General features: G+C 43.5%; 1 protein-coding gene across 1 annotated transcript in view; it reads left to right on the top strand.

The window, feature by feature from the left end:
- The window catches only part of NOVA1 (NOVA alternative splicing regulator 1), a 203,712-nt gene that overhangs the window by 180,424 nt on the left and 1,212 nt on the right, over positions 1 to 22,076 (top strand). The window contains 1 exon segment of the mRNA XM_033951528.1: positions 20,123 to 22,076. This exon segment is cut by the window's right edge and continues 1,212 nt beyond it. Within this exon segment, the coding sequence (XP_033807419.1) occupies positions 20,123 to 21,130 (1,008 nt within the window). The 3' untranslated portion in view covers positions 21,131 to 22,076.

Below are 22,076 nucleotides of genomic sequence, written 5' to 3'. Positions count from 1 at the left end.
GCAGTCTTCATGTTCTCACTGACGATCACCCCTAAGTCTCGTTCTGCTTCAGTTCTTGTTAGGATCTCGCCATTAAGGGTGTAAGTCTTGCATGGATTTTGGCTGCCCAGGTGCATGACTTTGCATTTTTTGGCATTGAAGCTGAGTTGCCAGGACCTAGACCAGCGCTCCAGTAGGAGTAGGTCGTGCATCATGTTGTCGGACATTGAATTTATGTCTGTTGTGCTTTTGCCCACTACATTGCTTAGTTTGGCGTCATCGGCGAATAATGTTATTTTACCTCGCAGCCCTTCTGCCAAGTCTCTTATAAAGATGTTGAATAGGATCGGGCCCAGGACCGAGCCCTGCGGCACTCCACTGATTACCTCCGTCATTTCGGAGGGGGTGCCGTTCACTACTACCCTCTGAAGCCTACCTCCAAGCCAGTTCCCACTCATTCCCATTCATCCAGCCTCTCGCAAGTTTCTCAGATTTCGGGTGGGAAATCATCATTTTCAGTACAGAGTGCTGCCTTTCTGCCTGGCATCATCTCCCAGAGTTTTCACCAAGAGCCTAGTAGTAGTGACAGCAGCTCTACGCAGCCATGGTCTCCAGGTTTTCCCATACTTGGACGATTGGCTCATCAAAGATTCAACTTCTCAGGGGGTAATTATAGCGACCCAATGGACTATTTGGTTCCTCCAATTTTGGGGGTTCGAAATAAATTTTCCCAAATCCCAGCTCTCTCAAAACCTACAGTTCATTGGAGCTCTACTAGACACTGCAACTCGGAGCATTCCTTCCTGAACAGCATCAGGATACTCTCATACAGCTTTGTCTCAAGGTGTCATCCTCACTTCACTTTCAGCGAGACACATGATGGTTCTCCTAGGTCACATGGCCTCTACAGTTCATGTGACTCCTTTTGCCAGACTTTACCTCAGAATTCCTCAGAGCACCCTAGCAACTCAGTGGGCGCAAGCTTCCAATGTACTTTCTCAGCACATTACAGTGACTCCTTCATTGAGACAGTCTCTCCACTGGTGGATGCTCTCTTCCAATCTCTCCAGAGGTTTACTGTTTCAAACACCCCCTCATCAGAAGTTCCTCACAATAGATTCCTCGACCTACGCTTGGGGGGCTCATCTCAATGGTCTCCATACTCAAGGGCATTGGTCCAGCACAGATCATCGGAGTCACATAAATCTGTTGGAACTCAGAGCGATTTTCAATACTCTCAAAGCTTTTCAACATCTTCTTCACGATCAAGTAGTACTCATTCGTACACTCAATTAAGTAGCCATGTAATGCGTCAACAAGCAGGGAGGAACAGGATCTCTTCCTCTGTGCAAAGAAGCTCAGAAGGTTTGACATTAGGCAAATTTTCACAACATCTTTCTGAAAGCCGTCTACACTCAAGGGGAGAAAAACTTCCTGGTGGACAAATTGAGTCGTCTTCTACAGCCTCATGAATGGACACTCAATTTGTCACCTCTCCTTCACATTTTTTTCTCAGGGGGGGACTCCTCAAGTAGATCTCTTTGTGTCTCCCCACAACAACAAACTGCCTCAGTTTTGCTCCAGGATCTATTCTCCCCACCACCTGGAGGCAGGTGTTTTTCTCCTGGAATAGACGAACAAGTTCCTTTATGCGTTTCCTCCATTCCCTAAGATTCTCAAGACACTCGTCAAACTCAAACAAGAACATGCCACCATGATTCTCATAACTCCTCGGTGGCCCAGACAACCTTGGTTCTCCCTTCTACTTCAACTCTGCAGCAGGGAGCCACTACTTCTACCAGTTTTTCTATCTCTGCTTACACAGAGTTAGGGTTTTCTACTTCATCCCAACCTGCAGTTTATTTCATCTGACAGCTTGGTACCTTTCAATGTAACTGCCAATCTACAGTTCTCTCAATCTGTCAAGGACATATTAGAGGCTACTACTAGACAATGCTACAATCAGAAATGGACTAGGTTTTCTGCTTGGTGTGCTCTTCATCACAAGGAACCTCAGTCTTTCTCCTTGTCTTCAGTTCTGGATTACCTCTTTCTTTTATCTCAATCAGGCCTCAAACCAACATCCATTAGAGTCCATCTTAGTGTAATTGCGGCTTTTCATCAGCCACTGGACGGAAAACCTCTCTGCTCATCCTATGGTTTCCAGATTTATGAACGGACTTCAATGTCAAACCACCTCTCAAACCGCCTTCAGTGGTTTGGGATCTCAATGTGGTTCTTGCTAGATTGATGAAGCCTTCATTTGAACCAATGTCTTCGGCTCATCTGAAATATCTCACTTGGAAAGTGGTCTTCCTCATTGCTCTCACGTCTGCTCGAAGAGTCAGTGAACTAGAAGCTTTAGTGGTGGACCCACCTTTCACAATATTCCATCACGACAAGATGGTTCTCCGTACTCATCCTAAATTGTTGCCAAAAGTACGGCATAATTTTCATGATTTTATGTGTTTTGTGCTAGAACACATTCCTGTTACCCCACGGAGGGGCAATGTGAAGAGGCTTTTGTACCAGCATGAACAGCGCTGGATTTTCGTTTTGGATACTATTTGGCCTAATGGCCTTAATCAACGGGTAGAGTGGGTGGCATTCTTTGGATGAGTGACAGTTTGAAGAATGAATGGCAGTTGTATGGACGAATGGCAGCCGTTTTTTGGCTGTTGCTATGACACTGTAACCCGGAAGTGCTACTGGAAGTTGGATCCTGCAGTTCCTTTTTTTCAAGGGGCGTTTCTTGTGCCAGTGTGCACGGAAGAGGAGTGGAGTTTTCCAGCTGATACATTCCCTGAGGAACCCTTTGAGAGGCGAAACAAGGCACTTGTTGGAAGATTGGGCATAGATTCTGGAATGTATATCTGAATGGTGCCGTGGTGATTTCATCTATAGTCTGGCCAGACATTTTCTACCAGTACAGCACGGCATTTCAGACCATGGTCCCAAGCTAAGTAAAACTTTTTTTGCTTTTCCTATGCACAGTGATGGGTATATTACCCTTTTGATAATTATATTTCAGTGGTGGTGGAGTTTTTTTGCTAGTGATAGTACATAAGCAGCTTGAACTTAAAACAGTATTGAAGTTGTTTACTGCTGCATTGAAATTTTTGAGGCTTTTTCTCCACTGGTTTGTGAAATGGTTATCGGGGGAGTGTAACCCATCTCTGGTGAGTAATATTTTGTAGTTAAATTTTGGGATTTTTTCTATTTCTATTTTTTTCTTGTGAGACAGAGACATTTAAATACCTACATGGCATAAATATGCATGAGGCCAGTCTCATTTGAAAGGAAGCTCTGGAATGAGAGGGCATAGGATGAAGTTAAGAAGTGATAGGTTCAGGAGTAATTTAAGGAAATACATTTTTTACAGAAAGGTTGATAGATGCATGGGATAGTCTCCCGGTAGAGGTGGTGGAGGCAAAGACTGTGTCTGAGTTCAAGAAAGCATGGGACACGCATGTGGGATCTCTTAGGGAGAGGAGGAGATAGTGGATGTTGTGTATGGGCAAGCTGAATGGACTATTTGGCCTTTATCTTCCATCATGTTTCTCTATGATAGAAGTCTATAAAATACTGAGTACAGTGGATCAGGTAGATATGATTCTTTTGTTTACTCTTTCCAAAAATACTAGAACTAAGGAGGTACATATTGAGCTAAGTAGTAAATGTAAAATAAACCAGCGGAAATATTTATTCACTCAGCATGTAATTAAACTCTAGAATGTGATTGCAGAGAATGTGGTAAAAGCAGTTAGCTTATCAGGTTTTAAAAAAAGGTTTGGATAATTTTCTAAAAAAAAAGTCCATATTTACTTGGGAAAATCTATTGTTTATTCCTAAGATAAGCAGCATAAAAACTATTTCATCATGCCAAACTGGATCATGCCAGGTATTTGTGACCTGGGCTGGCCACTGTTGGAAACAGGATCCTGGGTAGAGAATGACATGGAGACTCATTTTGCTATCCTGCCTCCACGAGTTATTTTCCTGTCTCTGCCCCATTCCTGCAAGCTCCATCCTCATCTGCACAAGCCTCAAACATTTTAAAATCATAAGTGTTTGAGGCTTGTGCGATTAAGGCAGAGCTTACATGAATAGGGGTAGAGACAGGGATAGTGACAAAACTCATAGTGATGGGGAAATTGAGTTCCTGAGGGGACTGGGACAAATTTGTCTCTGTGTCATTCACTAATCCTGTTCTAGATTGACCTTCGGTCTATCCCAGTATAGAAACATAGAGTATGACGACAGAAGAGGGCCGGCGGCCCAATAAGTCTGCCTACTCAAGAACCCTCCCTCCCTGGAGTACCCATCTTTTATGCATAACTCTGTAGCACCCCCACCTGTTTGTCCCATCGACTTTTGAAGTCGAGCACGCTACTAGCCTTGACCACCTGGCGTGGAAGTTTATTCCATCGATCAATCACCCATTTGGTGAAGAAGTATTTCCTGGTGTCACCATGAAATCTTCCCCCCTTAAGTTTTAGTGGATGCCCTCTTGTTGCCGTGGGACCCGTAAGAAAAAAGACTTCTTCCTCCACTTCAATGTTTCTATCATGTCCCCCCTTTCTCTGCGCTTCTCGAGAGAATATAAGCGCAGTCTGGTCAGACGTTCTTCATATGGGATGTCTTTAAGTCCTGAGACCATCCTAGTGGCCATTCTCTGGATCGACTCCATTCTCTTCACATCCTTTTGATAATGTGGCCTCCAAAACTGGGCACAGTACTCCAGGTGAGGTCTCACCATGGATCTGTATAACGGTAGTATGACTTCAGGCTTTCGGCTGATAAAGCTCCTTCTGATGCAACCCAGCATTTGTCTTGCCTTTGCTGAAGCTTTCTCCAACTGATTGGCAGCTTTCATATCTTCCCGGATGAGAACTCCCAAGTCCCTTTCTGCAGTGGTTCTTGCTAAGTTTTCACCATTCGAGGTGTATGTTCTGCATGGGCTCCCAAGATGCATTACTTTACATTTTTTGGCATTAAAGTTTAGTTGCCAAGTACTGGACCATTGTTCCAATAAAAGCAGGTCCTGCTCCATAGTGCTGGGCCTGGTTGCGCTATCAGGTTCTGTTGCCCTGCCCACAATGTTGCATAGTTTAGCATCATCAGCAAATAATGTAATTTTGCCTCGAAGTCCCTGAGTTAGATCCCTAACAAAGATATTAAATAGCATCGGGCCCAAGACCAAACCCTGTGGCACTCCGCTGGTCACTTTTGATGTTTTTGAGGGAATACCGTTCACCATTACTCTTTGAAGTCTGCCGCTAAGCCAGTCTTGTACCCATGCTGTCAGTGTTTTTCCTAGTCCTAACGAGTTCATCTTGTTCAATAACCTACGGTGTGGAACAATATCAAAAGCCTTGCTAAAGTCTAAATACATGGTATCCAGGGACTCACCCTCATCCAGTTTTTTTGTTACCCAGTCAAAGAAGCTTATCAGGTTGGATTGACAAGACCTTCCCTTTGTAAAGCCATGCTGGTGGGGATCCCTTAATCTTTCGTCATCCAGAAATGTGTCCAATCTGTTCTTGTCAACTTCTCCATGAGTTTACTCACTATTGAGACTCACCGGTCTATAATTTTCAGCCTCTGACCTGCATCCCTTTTTGTGGAGCGGGATAACATTGGCAGTTTTCCAGTCCAGGGGAACTTTTCCCTCGCTTAGGGAAATATTGAAGAGCACAGCTAACAGCTCTGCCAGAACATCACTCAGTTCTCGAAGTGCTGTGAACAAGACTGCCCTGTGAACGACAGTGCTGTGAACAAGGCTGCCCTGTGAAGTTCAGAAAGCTAAGTGCTCAGCATTTCATATTCTGCCCTTTTCACTGGTTTTCAGCATTATATCTGCTTAATTTCTCTTCTCCTCCCTGTTTCTTATTTAAAAAAAAAAAAAACACAAAAAAAATAAACCCTTGTCTTTCCTTTGTTAAATTGTATTTCTTCTTTCCTTTCCCTTCATAGGAATAAGGGTAAGACTTATAGTCCCACCAACCCCAGGGACCACTTTTCATATATAGAGACCCAAATAATCAGGACTACTCAAATCAAGTCACTTCACAACCAATCAAGATGACCTTTATTCTATGCAATCACTGTGGTGCTTTAATTCCAAGACATACTATTTGGAGGCTTAAGGCTTGTTCCATCTGTCTTCAACTTGCTAATATTAAGGAGGAGCTCTGTAAACTTAAACAGGAACTAAATAGAATTAAAGCAGCTTCTATCGCTCCACAAAATCATACCAACTTACCACCTCTACCTCAAAGAATAAAACAGCCCAGGAATAAATGGGTCACAGTAGGCTCAGGAAGACTGCAACATGTAACACAGAAACATCCACCTTCACAAATATTACCTCTACAGAATTCCTTCGCTCCACTAGTGCACTGCGATACTCAAGAAAACAGAAGGGAGGTGGGACTGGAACCAATGAAGGTAACTCAAGAGAACAAGCGCACCCTAAGCACAAATAAAAAAGCCCAAAACAGAAAACTATTACTGTTGGGGGATTCCATCATCAGAGGCATTAACTTTGGAACACAAGGCGAAGAGACCAAAATAGTGAAATGTCTTCCAGGATCCTCAACTACCAGGAGTTCCAGGCAAATACAGACTATAATTAAGGAAGAAACTAAGGATTTTAACACTGATGTTGTCATCCATCTGGGAACAAATGACCTGGCCAACAACTTGCAGCACAGAAAGATTTTCGGGAGCTTGGTGAGGGTGTGAAACCTTTTGTAAAGACTTTAGCTATTTCTGAAATACTGCCTGCATATGGAAAGGGAGAGCAAAGAGTGAAAAACACAGAGGACTTTAATAGATGGCTCAAAGCCTGGTGTCGTCAAGAAGGCTTCAGGTACATAGGAGGATGGGGAAATACATGGAAGGACAAGAAGCTATATTGCACTGATGGGCTACATATTACTACAGCAGGAAAAAGAAACCTTGCAGAGAAATTTAGACAATATTTTACTAGGCATTTAAACTAGAAAGTGGGGGTGGTGTATGTACAAAGGACAATTATAGAGACCACCCCCGGCAAAAGAAAAGATGTGATAGTAGTAAAGACTGCAACATAAACAATATCAGCAATTCATTTCTTAGTATTGCAACGGAAAGTGAAACGAAACAAAAATCCATACGCAAAAGGAGATAATCGCTGAAAAATAGTTGGAAAGCGATGACCACAAATGCCCGCAGTCTAAGCAACAAAGTTCATGATCTGTAAGCCCTGATGTTAGAGGCAGATCTAGATATTGTCGCTATCACAGAGACATGGTTCAGTGAATCGCATGGATGGGAGCAAACATACCGGAATATAATCTTTTTAGGAAGGACAGAGATGGTCAAAAAGGTGGAGGAGTAGCTCTCTATGTAAAGATCAATATCCAAGCGACCAAAATGCAAGGGACCTGGGGAGAGGAAGAAGCGATATGGATTGCTCTGAAAAGAGAAGATGGAACTTCTATCTACGTGGGTGTAGTCTACAGACCTCCGACTCAATCGCAGCAAATTGATAAGGATCTGATTGTGGATATCCAAAAGTTTGGAAGGAAAGAGGAGGTTCTACTGTTGGGAGATTTCAACCTGCCAGATGCGGACTGGAATGTTCCGTCTGCGGAATCGGAAAGAAGTAGGGAGATTGTGGATGCCTTTCAAGAGGCTCTGCTCAGACAAATGGTGACGGAACCCACAAGGGAAAAAGCGATATTGGATCTGGTCCTCACAAATGGAAAGAGTATCTCTAATGTTCGAGTGGGTGCTCACCTGGGAAGTAGCGATCATCAAACGGTTTGGTTTCATATAACGGCTAAAGTGGAGAGCAGCCGCACGATACTTAAAGTCCTAGATTTCAAACATACGGACTTTAATGCAATGGGAGATTACCTGAAGAAAGAGCTGTTAGGATGGGAGGACATAAGAGAAGTGGAAAGACAGTGGTCTAAGCTGAAAGGAGCGATAAAAATGGCTACGGACCTTTATGTGAAGAAAATCAATAAAAACAAGAGAAAAAGGAAGCCGATATGGTTCTCCAACCTAGTGGCTGAGAAAATAAAGGCGAAAGAGTTGGCGTTCGTGAAATATAAAAAAAACCAAGAAGAGGAGAGCAGAAAGGACTACAGGGTGAAACTGAAAGAAGCCAAGAGAGAGATACGTCTGGCGAAAGCACAGGCGGAAGAACAAATGGCTAAAAATGTAAAAAAGGGAGACAAAACTTTTTCCAGATATATTAGTGAAAGGAGGAAGATGAAAAATGGAATTGCTAGGCTAAAAGATGCTGGGAACCAATATGTGGAGAGTGATGAGGAGAAAGCAAATGTGCTAAACAAATACTTCTGTTCTGTGTTCACAGAAGAAAATCCTGGAGAAGGACCGAGATTGTCTGGCAAAGTAGATTCTGCGCCGTTCACGGAGGAGGGTGTTTATAAGCAACTTGGTGGACAAAGCGATGGGACCAAACGGGATCCATCCCAGGATACTAAAGGAGCTCAAATAGGTAATGGCGAGTCCTATTAAAGACTTGTTCAACAAATCTGTGGAGACGGGAGTGATTCCTGGGGATTGGAGGAGAGCAGATGTGGTCACTATTCATAAAAGTGGTCACAGGGATGAAGCAGGAAACTACAGGCCGGTAAGCCTCACTTCGGTTGTTGGAAAAATAATGGAAGTGTTGCTGAAAGAAAGAATAGTGTACTTCCTTGAATCTAATGGGTTACAGGATCCAAGGCAACATGGCTTTACAAAAGGTAATTTGTGCCAAACGAACCTGATTGAATTTTTTGATTGGGTGACCAGAGAGCTGGATCAAGGACATATGCTAGATGTAATTTACTTGGATTTCAGCAAAGCCTTTGATACAGTTCCTCATAGGAGGCTGTTAAACAAACTAGAAGGGCTGAAGTTAGGACCCAAAGTGGTGAACTGGGTCAGAAACTGGCTGTCGGACAGACGCCTGAGGGTGGTGGTTAATGGAAGTCGCTCGAAGGAAGGAAAGGTGAGTAGTGGAGTCCCTCAGGGTTCGGTGCTGGGGCCAATCCTGTTCAATATGTTTGTGAGTGACATTGGTGAAGGGTTAGAAGGAAAAGTGTGCCTCTTTGCAGATGATACCAAGATTTGTAACAGAGTAGACACCGAAGAGGGAGTGGAAAATATGAAAAAGGATGTAATGTAATGTAATTTATTTCTTATATACCGCTACATCCGTTAGGTTCTAAGCTGTTTGAAAAAAATATACATTAAGATTATAAATGAGAAGTAAGAAGGTACTTAAAAAATTCTCTTACTGTCCCGAAGGCTCAAAATCTAACTAAAGTACCTGGAAATTAATAAAGAAGAGAAAATAAAGATGGTTGAAAAAAGAAAAATTCTATGTGAACTTATAGGATGGAAATTAAACTGACAGTGAAGAACTGTATGAAAAATACATATGGAATGCAGTTAGAGAGGGTAGGTTACAATCTATTTATGGTATTTGTTTAATTGGAAGGTGTTAAGGTGGGTAATTTGGGGGAAGGTTATCTGAAGGTAGGTGAATCTTCTGGAGGTAAAAGAGGAGGGGTTAAGATATTTGGATGAATTTTTTGAAAAGCAGGGTTTTGATTTCTTTTCTGAATGTTTTGAAGTTGTCTGATATTGTCATAAGCTAATAATCTAATAATCCCTGGCCTCCCTGGCCTCCCTCCCTACCCTTCCCCTCCCCCCATGCAACAATTATTGGATCATTTTGTAATTGTCACTGGTTTATACCATATAATTGTTAACTAATTCTCTGCACCTACATTGTATAAATCGCTCTGAACTGTTTTTCGATATGCTGTAACCTCGATGTAACTTCGCTATAACTAAGCTGTAACTTCGCTGTAAATGTACAGTCTCTTATCCTGTAAACCGCTCTGAACTGATTTGTGGTATTGCGGTATAGAAAAATAAAGTTATTATTATTATTATTATAAGATTGGAGATGGAATGGTTGATTTTTGCTGCTTGTGTTGCCCGAAGGTTGTCAAACATTTTCTTGCGTTGTGTGCCTTTGAGTGGGGGGAAGGCGAAAGGGTTCGAGGTTCTTCTGTGTCTTGAGGTGGAGATTTGGTTTAAGCGGTTGTTTAGATAGGAGGGGGAAGAGCCGTGTAATGCTTTGATTATCAGGCAGTGGAATTTGAATTGGATTCGTGCTTGTATGGGTAACCAGTGAGAGTCTAAGAAGGCAGTTGTTATGTGCTCATATTTTTTGAGTGAGTAGATCAATCTGAGGGCGGTGTTTTGTATGGTCTGGAGTTGTTTTATCATAATGGCTGGACAAGGAAGATATAGGGAGTTGCAATAATCCAGCAGACCTAAGACTAGGGATTGGACGATTAGTCTAAATTGTGCTTGGTCAAAGAATTTTCTGATTTTACGGAGATTTCTCATGGTTAGAAAAGCTTTCTGGGTTGTTTTGTTGATCTGGGGCTGCATTGTGCAACATCTGTCTATCGTAACTCCTAGTAGGATCTGCAAAAGTTAGAGGAATGGTCTAATGTAACTAAAATTCAATGCAAAGAAATGCAGAGTAATGCATTTGGGGACTAATAATAGGAAGGAACCGTATATGCTGGGAGGAGAGAAGCTGATATGCACGGACGGGGAAAGGGACATTGGGGTGATAGTGTCTGAAGATCTAAGGCGAAAAACAGTGTGACAAGGCAGTGGCTGCTGCCAGAAGGATGCTGGGCTGTATAAAGAGAGGCGTAGTCAGTAGAAGGAAAAAGGTGTTGATGCCCCTGTACAGGTCATTGGTAAGGCCCCACTTGGAGTATTGTGTTCAGTTTTGGAGACCGTATCTAGCGAAGGACGTAAGAAGACTTGAGGCGGTCCAGAGGAGGGCGAAGAAAATGATAGGAGGCTTGCGCCAGAAGACGTATGAGGAGAGACTGGAAGCCCTGAATATGTATACCTTAGAGGAAAGGAGAGACAGGGGAGATATGATTCAGACGTTCAAATACTTGAAGGGTATTAACGTAGAACAAAATATTTTCCAGAGAAAGGAAAATGGTAAAACCAGAGGACATAATTTGAGGTTGAAGGGTGGTAGATTCAGGGGCAATTTTAGGAAAGTCTACTTTACGGAGAGGGTAGTGGATGCCTGGAATGCGTTCCCGAGAGAGGTGGTGGAGAGTAAAACTGTGACTGAGTTCAAAGAAGCGTGGGATGAACACAGAAGATTTAGAATCAGAAAATAATATTAAATAGTGAACAAGGCCAGTACTGGGCAGACTTGCATGGTCTGTGTCTGTATATGGCCATTTGGTGGAGGATGGGCTGGGGAGGGCTTCAATGGCTGGGAGGGTGTAGATGGGCTGGAGTAAGTCTTAACAGAGATTTCGGCAATTGGAACCCAAGCACAGTACTGGATTCTTGCCCAGAAATAGCTAAGAAGAAAATTTAAAAATTTAAATTGAATCAGGTTGGTCAGACTGGATGGACCATTCGGATCTTTATCTGCTGTCATCTACTATGTTACTATGTTACCATGTTACTCTAGGGTGTAGATCGTCCGGGCCCATAGCTATGTTTACTTTTAATTTTGATAATTCTTGGTAGACTTCGCTCGCAGTAAATTCCATGTCCCGGAATGGGTCCTCCAAATTCCCCTTTGTCTGTAGCTGAGAACCGGATCCTGGTGCCTCGCAGGTGAAGACTGAGCAGAAGTAGTTGTTGAGTAGTTCTGCTTTGTCTGCGTCCGAATCTGTAAAGTTGCCGTCAGATTTCTTTAGGCACCCAATACCGCTTGTGTTCTTCTTCCGGTCATTAACATATTTAAAAAAGGATTTCTTCCCTTTCTTTACCTGCCTAGTTATGTTCTTATTCAGGATTTTATCACAGCAAAGTAGTTCTGTCTACACATCTTAAGTTCCTTGCCAAAGTGGTAAAGGAATTTCATCTTAACCAGTCAATTATTCTACCAGCATTTTTCCTCAGGCTTTATGCCCATCTAGGCAAAAGTGCAGTGCACATTCTGGACTTCAACAGAGCCTTGACCGTCAATCTGGAGTAAACTAAAGCCTTTAGGCAGTTCACTCAGCTTTTTGTTTCTTTTGATCCCAACAGGATAGGGACATCAATCGGTAAATGCACATTTTTCCAGTTGGCTAGCAGACTACATCTCTTTCACTTAACACCCAGGCTGGGCTATCTCTGGAAGGTCAAGTCACGGCTCAGTGTTAGAGCCATGGCTGTTTTGGTAGCCCACCTGAGATCAGCCTTTATAAAGAAGATTGCAGGACTGCAATGTGGTACTCAGTACACATTCAAAATAATCTCTCACTAGTGCTTGGAACAAGTCTCCCGACATGAGAGCTAGTTTGGTCAGACAGTCCTTCAGTGCTTATTTGGAGTCTGGAATCCAACTGCCCCCATCCCCTATGACCATTTTGTTTGTTTTAGGTTGTTAAAAAAGATCATGATACAAAACATATTTATATCATATATCTTGTTGTGTTTTTTCACTAGGCTTTGTTTGTTGCAGGCCTTTTACTTCCCCTATACATTTGCTTTACACGGCCTGATAGCTAGCGATTCTTATTAGTATGGTTTTTCATCCTGCTTGTCCTTGGAGAAAGTGAAGTTACTCATCTGTCACGGGTTTTCTCCTAGAATGAATATCCACACTAACCTGCCCATCTCCCCTTGGATTTGTATTCTCTGAAGGCAGTGGTTTTCAAACCTATCCTGGGGGACTCCTAGCCAATCGGGTTTTCAAGATATCCACAATGAATATTCATTAAGGATCTCCTGAAAACCTAACTGCCTGGGGTTCCCCCAGGACAGGTTTGAGAATCACTGCTTTAAGATAATAGTATCAGACTGGCTTGATCTCACATGATGATGACAGGTGGGAAGGTATACGCATGCATGGTATTCCACTCTCAAAAACGTCATTAAGACGCCGCAGGGTGGTTCCTTTGTGGGGCTTCATTGTTTGACATCACCCATCAATGTGGATGTTCATCCTGCTGTCCTTGGAGAACACCTGCTACAGATGAGTGACTTTGCCTTCTTTTAGCTATGAATATGTATTTTCCTTTCTATTTCATTACACTAATAGAAGGCACAAAATTTAAAGAACTAGTTATATTTCTATTGACAGAACTTATTAATGGTGTTACAGAGAGATGAAAAAACAGACAACAGTAAAAAAAAAAAAAAATAGAGTTTGAAAAGTCAAGAAAACAAAGCGATATTGTAAAAAGTCTTTAATAATGTATAGTTCATGTTCTGGTACAAAAATCACCTGCCCAACGCAGCCACATTTCAGCATACGCCTGCTTTAGGGGCATATGATGCTATGAGAATCTCAAATTTAAGATCCCTTTTACAGAGCCACAGTAGTGATTCTCCAGCGGCAAATGCACTGAAGCCCATAGGAAATAAATGGGTTTTGGTACATTTGCCCTGGGAGAATCTCTACCACAGCTTCGTAAAAAGGGCCCTTACATAAGAACATTAGAAATGCCTTCACCGAATCAGACCTTAGGTCCATCTAGTCTGGCGACCCGCACACACGGAGGCCAAGCCAGGTGCTCTCTGATGAAGACCCTGTTTTACCTGTATCCCTCAATGTGATTTGCAAGAAGGTGTGCATCCAACTTGCCCTTGAATCCCAGAATGGTGGTTTTCGTCACAACCTCCTCTGGGAGAGCATTCCAAGCGTCCACCACTCGTTGTGTGAAACAGAACCTTCTGACATTTGTCCTGGGCCTGTTGCCCCTCAATTTCAGTCCATGACCTCTTGTCCGAGTCACATTTGACAAGTTTTAAAATTTCAAACATCCAACAACGAGATCTAATCATTTTTTTCTGCAGTTCTCAACAGAGCTTTTGAACTGTAGAAAAGAATTGACTAGATTTCATTACTGGATATTTGAAATTTTGAAAATTTAACTTGAGGTTCTCGTTTAAGGTAGTAAAGTCGGTGCAAGACTAAATGGGGCTGCGCCGAACAGATAACTTTTATACAAGTAAATAAGCTTTCCAGTGCTATAGGTGAGACATTCTAGATAGATGGGTTGTATCCCCATGGCCGCGTGCCATCTGCAGAAGTAATCCACTCCGGATTGTTCCTCTGTGCCTCTGCTGTACTTCACTGGGCTTCTTAGCTCCACCTACAGTTTTTCCCTTTTGCACGCATGCCAGCAGGAGTGTGTTTGTTCTGCTCTCTCCCTTTTATTATTTTATTTGGTGTTTTTTGCCCCTCTTTTCAGGGTTTCCTGTGCTCGGAGTGATTATTCAGCTCTGCATGCATTGAAATCACACAGAATTTGGTCTGCAGCTGACAGGCCAATCCCTGGTGGTACCTTTCAGCCAGCCTGCATTTACTTCACAGGAGCTGAGGGCCATCCTCGTCTTTCTCCTGCCAAACAAAGGTTTGAGCATAGATTGTTGAGTTTCTGTAGGAGACTTAGCAGTGTCTCGCAAAGTGCCAGCTGCATCTTCTCACCTCCGACTGTCCCTGAGCACGTTCGTCAATCCACAGGAGTGGAGATGGTCAGGCATAGGCAGCCTGAAGATTGGCGTCGAAGAGGCATTCCCAGCATGAGGAAGTGATTCTCTAATTCCAACTACTGTTAGAAAGCTGAGAGGCTGCAGCACATTACTACTCAGGTCACAGTGAATAATGGCTGTCACTCCTGTGAGGTGAATCGGAAGAGGTTTGAAAATCAAAGTTTTAAGGATTTCTGCATGTCCCCCTTTGTTCCCCAACCTGAAAAATCCTAAAATCACCATTTTTGCACTTTGTTTAATGTGAAAAACATTGTGATTTTGGCACAAATTTTTTAGCGATGGCCATCTTGGATTTTTAGAGATCTTTTTTTTCTAAAGCTCCCTGCTTCTCCAAAACTGTAGTTTTTGCTTCAGATCATGTTGGGATGGAATCCTTGGGCTCTCCAAATGTGAATTCTTGCCAGGAATGCGCAAATTTAGCACATTAAATGTGTCTTTGTGCCACATGCCGTGTAGTACAGCCAGGAAAGGGGCAGTACCAAGCTTAGCCTCTCCCATGCTTAAGAAGGTGACAAAACAGCTAGCCCAGTGGGGCAGCCTTCTTTATTTTCTGGGCTTGACACGCCTGCTAGATCTATGTGCCTGGCTGCGGATTCTCCGCAGCCTAAGAAATGTCAAGTTAAGTCATCTGAGGGTGACTCTATGCCCCAGGAGCCAGAGGCTTTCTCAGAATTTATGAAACATTTGTGGAATGAGTTTCAAAGCCGCCATTCTTCCCCTTCACTGTCCTGCTCCACCTCAGATGCATCTGTTTTTGGCATTGCTTCTATGGGCATGTCCTTGATTTAGTCAGCCATTGCCTGATCCTGATCTGGGAGATCCTTATGATGATGACCAGCTTGATGACCACTTATTTACAGATGCAGTGCTTCCTGAGATGAGGGTGCAGGGACTGTGTGCTGGATCTGCGGATCCCTTGGGGGTTTTGGAACCTGGGGACGTTACCATTGTTTTGCGTTTTCTTTATGTCTGTAGCTTTGTCAGTTCTTATTTCATAATCTTTGCAGGAGTTGAATTTAGTCGCTCAGCTGGCTCCATCCACTTCTTCCTCTTGGATTTGTAGTGTGTGCTTATAGTCTGCTTCTTTTCCCTGACACCCTGATACAAGTGTTCTCATATCGGAGAAGAATGGCTTTCCAGAAGGTGTTCTTTGGCTAGCAAGAGTCATGTCTCGCTCATATCCTCTGGCACAGGAGTGCCAGCAGCTTCTCGGTCAGCCTAGTGTGGATTCTTTGGTTGTGCAGGTAACTAAGCGCACCTCTCTACCCAGTGAAGGTGGTGTAGTGCTTAAAGATATGCAGGACCACCGTGTGGATGTAGTCCTCCGGAAACTTTTTGATGCAGCTGCTTTAGGCAAAAAATGCTGCTTTGGCAGTATCCTTTGTCACATGTACCTGTCTCTCAGCAGTGCACAACTTCTTTCAGCTGGATCAAATGTTGCTGCCGCATTGTATGGCCTTATGTGGATTTTGGCAAAAGTATCAACATACTCCTATTTTGCCTGCAGAATGTTCTAAATCAGGCAGTGGGTTAGTAATTCCACTTCCAAGACTATTTTGGCTAGACCTCCCTTTAAGGGGCAGTTATTATTGGGCAAGGACCTGGACGACCTCATGAATTCTGTGGTGGAGCCTGCTCGATGGCAGACCCAGGACCTCTAGAGTTCTGGTCACTCTAATTTCATGGCTCCCAGCAAACCCACTCATATACAACTGCCACATCGCAGAGATTTTCCCAGGGCTCCTGGCAACAGGATGCCAGCTACAGGCTATCCCAGCCCTCCACCTCCGATTCTGCACCCTATGCTAAATGGGCGTAATGCAGCCAGGCCAAGGAGATCAGCAGATAGGGGACAGATTCTCAGCATTCCTGCCCGCCTGGGTTCACATTTTGTCCAACCACTGGGTCTCGGATATTATTCAGTTGGGCTACAAGCTGGAATTTGCCCGACCTCTGGCGGCTTGGTTTGTGGACTCTCCCGCAGGTCGACCGGACAGAGCGTTCCAGGTTCAAACCACTGTTCACCGCTTGCTGGATATTCAAGTATACTCTATATACTTTATTGTATCAAAGAAAGGCTCCAAAGGTTGGAGGCCTATTCTGGATCTTCAGCATGTCAATATGGCTCTCAAGGTTCCGTGTTTTCGCATGAAGACAGTGAAATCGGTCATTGCAGCAGTGGCTCTGGGAGAGTTCCTCGCCTCTCTGGATTGCACATTCTGATATTTCCAGCCCACCACAATTTCTTGCGGTTTCGTGTATTGAAACATCATTACCAGTGATGGTGGTCGTGGCAGATTACTTACAGAAAATGGGTCTGCAGGTACACCTTTCCTTGGACGACTAGCTAATCAGGGCTCCCTTGTTGGTCGAGGGTCGATGCATGGTGGATCTGGTTCAAGAGAGCTGAATGGTGAACTACAGGAAGAACAATCTGACACCAACGCCATCTTTGGAATATCTGGGCATTCTCTCTGACATGGCTGTGGGTTGCGCCTATCTTCCAGAAGCATGCAGACAGAAACTGAGTGCCCATATTTCTTCCCTTCTGGAACAGCCGGCTCCTTCAGCATGGGACTTTCTTCACGTCTGGGGTCCATGGCTGCCACGTTGGATGTAGTTCCTTGGACAAGAGCACACATGCATCCTTTCCAGCATGCCTTATTCTCTCACTGGGCTCCACACAGGGATGCTGTACAGACCTCTGTCTTCCCTGGACTCTGGAGGCTCAAGCCAGCATGGCTTGGTGGCTTCTCCCACTGGCTCTCTGCAAGAGCGTTCCATTGCGGATTGCTTCTTGGATTCTAATGATGCCAGATGCAAGCCTTCAGGGCTGGGGAGCCCACTGCAATCGTTGTCCCATCCAGGGGTGTTGGTCACCCTCTCAGAGGAAATAGTCAATCAACTGGTTGAAGCTGAGAGCCATTCGGATGACTCTGATACGATTGCAGAAGACTCTTTAGGGCCAAGCGGTCAGGATCTTCTCTGCACTGTGACAACAGTAGCCTATGTCAATCGCCATGGAGATACAAAGAGCACCCCTTTGGCTCAGGAAACCTGCCTTCTTTTTCTGTGGATGGAACACTTCCTCCAGGCGCTATTACTAGCGCATGTGACAAGAGTCAATGATGTTCAAGCTGACTTCCTCAGCAGACAGACTTTTGATCCGGATGAGTGGACCCTGTTCTCAGCAGCATTCCAAACCATAGTGTGGCGCTAGGGTCAGTTCCACTTCGCTCTCATGGCCACAGCAAAGAATGAGAAAATAGATAATTTCTTCAGTCGAAGATCTGAAACTGGAAGAGAGGGTCTCGATGCTTGAGTGCAGCTGTGACCTCAGGAGCTTCTCCTGTATGTCTTTCCTTCCTGTCTCATGATAGGCTGAGTCATTCGCCAGATCGTAGTCCATCCAGGCCACATCATTCTGATGGCTTCTGATTGGCCTTGCAGACTGTGGTATGCAGATCTGCTGTGTCTTCACAAGGGTCACAGCCTTAGGCTGAGCGCCCATCCAGACCTGCTTAAGCAGGGTCCAGATTGGACCCAGATCCACCCCTGTGAAGGACCTGAGATGCTTTGCTCTTCCGCCATTGCTCTTGAGTTCACAGCCTTAGAACACAAAGGCTATTCTGATATGGTCATTGCCACTCTTCTCAAGACTAAGAAGTCACCCACAGTTTCTGCATACACTAAGGTATGGAAGGCTTTCCAACATTGGTGCGCTCAGGACCAGGTGGATTCTTATTCGGTTATGATCTTGGTGATTCTTGCCTTTCTTCAGGCTAGTCTTGATAAAGACCTCAATGTAGCATCTCTTTGGGTCCAGGTAGCCAGTTTATCTTGTTTTAGAGCCTGGGATCGTTGTTCCTCTTTGGTGACTCATCCTGATGTCGCTAGATTTCTGAAGGGGGCTCTTCACATCAGCCTGCTGGTTAAACAACCATTCCCTTCCTGGGACCTCAAACTGGTGCTGTCTAGCATCACCAAGGCTCCCCTCTTGGATTTCATGCTCAAGACCTTGTTTCTGGTCACTATTATCTTAGGACGATGTGTCTCGAAACTCCTGGCTCTTTCTTGTAAGGAACCATTCCTCCGCATCTTGGAGACTGGAATTTCTCTATGTATGATTCCTTCCTTCCTGTTGAAGGTGATTTTGGCTTTCCATGTTCAGGCACAACAAAGGTGTCATGAGGATGAAATGTCAATAATTCAGTCACAGGTGTAAAGTTCAAAGTTCACTTTATTGATAGCAGCACTGTGAGGACTTGAAGACTCGACACTGACAGTGTTTCGGCATCTCAACGGCTGGTAGTTCTATCACATAAATAGAACATTCAATACAAATCAAATTTAGAAGTGAGCAGGAAAATATCTGGTGTCCATGCTCATCAGGATGTGTGTTTGCTTGCTTGTCAGCCTACTGGTTCCAAGACACAAGATCGCTTTTAGAGGAAACTTGATGTGTGCAGAGTGTTTCTTTGCTACCTGGAGGTCACTAACAAATTCTGAGTTTCTGACTATCTGTTTGGGCTGATTCATTCTGTTAAGCGAGGTGATCCCACTTCTAAGCCCACAATTTCCAAATGGATCTGTAGGACCATTTTGTCAGCCTATATTTTTTCTGGGAAACAGTCTCCCATTTCTGTCAAGGTGCATTTTACCAGGAGTGTGGTGACTTCATAGGCTGAAGCTAGAGCTGTTTACCCAGAGGAGCTCTGCAGGGCGGCAACGTGGTCCTCTTTACACACATTTGCCAAGTTTCACAGAGTGGATGTGGTGGCGAGACAGGACTCTGCTTTTGGCTCTATGGGTCTTACCCTTGCTGTTTGGGGACTGCTTTTGTACGTCCCATCTGTCCAGAATGTCTCACCTATTACACTGGAAAAAAAATTATGTACTTACCCTGGTAAGCTCTTTTCCAATAGATAGGTGAGACATTATACACTCCCTCCCTGTCCTTCCTGTGCCTGCCTACTGTTTGTCTGTTTATGCTTCTCCAAGTTGTTTCTTGCATGTCTTTCAGCCCTTGGGGGCTGGGAAGTATATTGTATATATGTTACTTTTCTCTGCGAGAGTAGTTTCTGTGCTCCATGATGGCCTTTGTTGGCTGTTTGCAGTTGATGTTCTACTGCTACTTCTTGAGCAGAAATTGTTGTTGCTGAACTTGATTGTCATAGGTGTCTCTACTTCATGTTTATTTAGTGGCTCTTGGTGCTTGGGTACTAACTGTAGGTGGAACTAAGGAGCTCAGTGAAGTACAGCAGGGTACAGAAAAAAAATCTGGAGTGGATTCCTTCTGCAGATGGCATGCAGCCGTGGGGACACAACCAATCTGTCTAGAATGTCTCACCTATTTACTGGAAAAGAGCTTACCAGGGTAAGTACATAATCTCTTTATATATTAGTAAAAACTTTTTACTATATTGTTGAGGACTTATTAATGGTTCATATGTTTGCAGATTTTTAATTTAATTGCAAATTATTTTCCTTTGTATAGGATTTTTGAATATATGGTATATTTTTGTTTTGAATTAACTAGAAGGCATTGACTTACATTGTTTTTTTCTTTTTTTTTTAATTACAGGTAAAGATTATAGTTCCCAACAGCACAGCTGGTCTGATAATAGGTAAGGGAGGTGCTACAGTAAAGGCTATAATGGAGCAGTCAGGGGCTTGGGTGCAGCTTTCCCAGAAACCTGATGGGATCAACTTGCAAGAGAGGGTTGTTACTGTGAGTGGGGAACCTGAACAAAACCGAAAAGCTGTGGAACTAATCATCCAGAAGATACAAGAAGACCCTCAGAGTGGCAGCTGCCTCAATATTAGCTATGCGAATGTTACTGGTCCTGTGGCCAATTCCAACCCAACTGGATCTCCTTACGCAAACACTGCAGAAGTGTTACCAACTGCTGCAGCTGCTGCAGGGCTCTTAGGACATGCTAATCTTGCTGGAGTTGCAGCCTTTCCAGCAGTTTTGTCTGGTTTCACAGGCAATGACCTGGTAGCTATCACTTCTGCACTTAATACTTTAGCCAGCTATGGATATAATCTAAACACACTAGGTTTAGGCTTAAGTCAGGCTGCAGCAACAGGGGCTTTGGCTGCAGCAGCTGCCAGTGCCAACCCAGCAGCAGCAGCAGCAGCCAACCTGTTGGCCACCTATGCAAGTGAAGCCTCAGCCGGTGGCAGCACCCCTGGTGGTGCGGCGGGGACATTTGCATTAGGTAGCTTGGCTGCTGCTACTGCTGCCACCAATGGATATTTTGGAGCTGCTTCCCCACTTGCAGCCAGTGCTATCTTAGGAACAGAAAAATCCACAGATGGATCCAAGGATGTAGTTGAAATAGCAGTGCCAGAAAACTTAGTTGGTGCAATACTTGGAAAAGGAGGGAAAACATTAGTAGAATACCAAGAGTTGACTGGTGCAAGGATACAAATCTCCAAAAAAGGAGAATTTGTACCTGGCACAAGGAATCGGAAAGTAACCATAACTGGAACACCAGCTGCAACACAGGCTGCACAGTATTTAATTACACAACGGATCACATATGAGCAAGGAGTACGGGCTGCTAATCCACAGAAAGTGGGATAAGTGTCTGGATTACACTGGAGTTTATTTTGACTCAAAATTATTCCCTTCCCTATTTTGAATAAGGATGTACTGTACTTTGCAGACGTGAAAATTTTCTGTTATTAATATATAATTATGCAAATGAATGCGACTATGTTGAGAATGTGTATATGTAAATATGTGTTCTACCAAATGTTTCATAAGAGGATTTTTTCTTGACTTTTTGTTCCCTATATTTTGCTTGTGTATTTTTGTCAAGAGGTGTTTCCAGTATAAAATTTAAGCCTGCCATTCTACCAGCATTACTGTAGTTGAAATGATTGAATGTAGACAAGGAAATGCATCTAGTTTTCAGTCTTAGTTCTAGATAACACTAAATTGACTACTGCTAGGTGGGCATGGTGGGGTTTGTGTCCTAGAATGGAGTGAGGCCAAAGCTTAGGGCATAGTGAAGTAGAAACAATATTTTTAAAAATACTTTTAAATGAAAAAATAAAAATTATCAAAAAGCAATATAGTTGCAAAAAAGCACTGTAAGATATTTAAAAAGGTTAAAACTGTGGAAAATTATATCAGTAAGTTTACAGATCAACAAAAGCACTTGTTCTCTGTTTGACCGAAGAATGGAAATAATGCTGCATGCTGGCCAGGACCCATTCTTCACCATCTGTAAGTTCAGCAAAAATTGTCACTTTCCAGTCTCACCTCTGATTTGAGGTTTGTGCATTTGTTTTCGAAGCACTGAAATCACTACTAATTCCATCACCTGGTCAGTAGAACAGTCATTACTCCATTAACATTCTCACTGTCTAGATACATAACTGTGGTATTCTGTATTGGAAATTTTATAAAGAAACAAAAGTGAAAGTGCCAACAAATTGTTGATAGCTGATTATTGTTTCATTATCTGCAACTGCTTGATAAGTATGTTGCATTTTAAGAGCTTATTATTGTGTATAATTTGTTA

This window comes from Geotrypetes seraphini, chromosome 7, assembly GCF_902459505.1.
Source record: "Geotrypetes seraphini chromosome 7, aGeoSer1.1, whole genome shotgun sequence".
In the NCBI taxonomy this organism is placed as follows: domain Eukaryota; kingdom Metazoa; phylum Chordata; class Amphibia; order Gymnophiona; family Dermophiidae; genus Geotrypetes; species Geotrypetes seraphini.
This window is presented reverse-complemented; position numbering and strand designations above follow the sequence as displayed.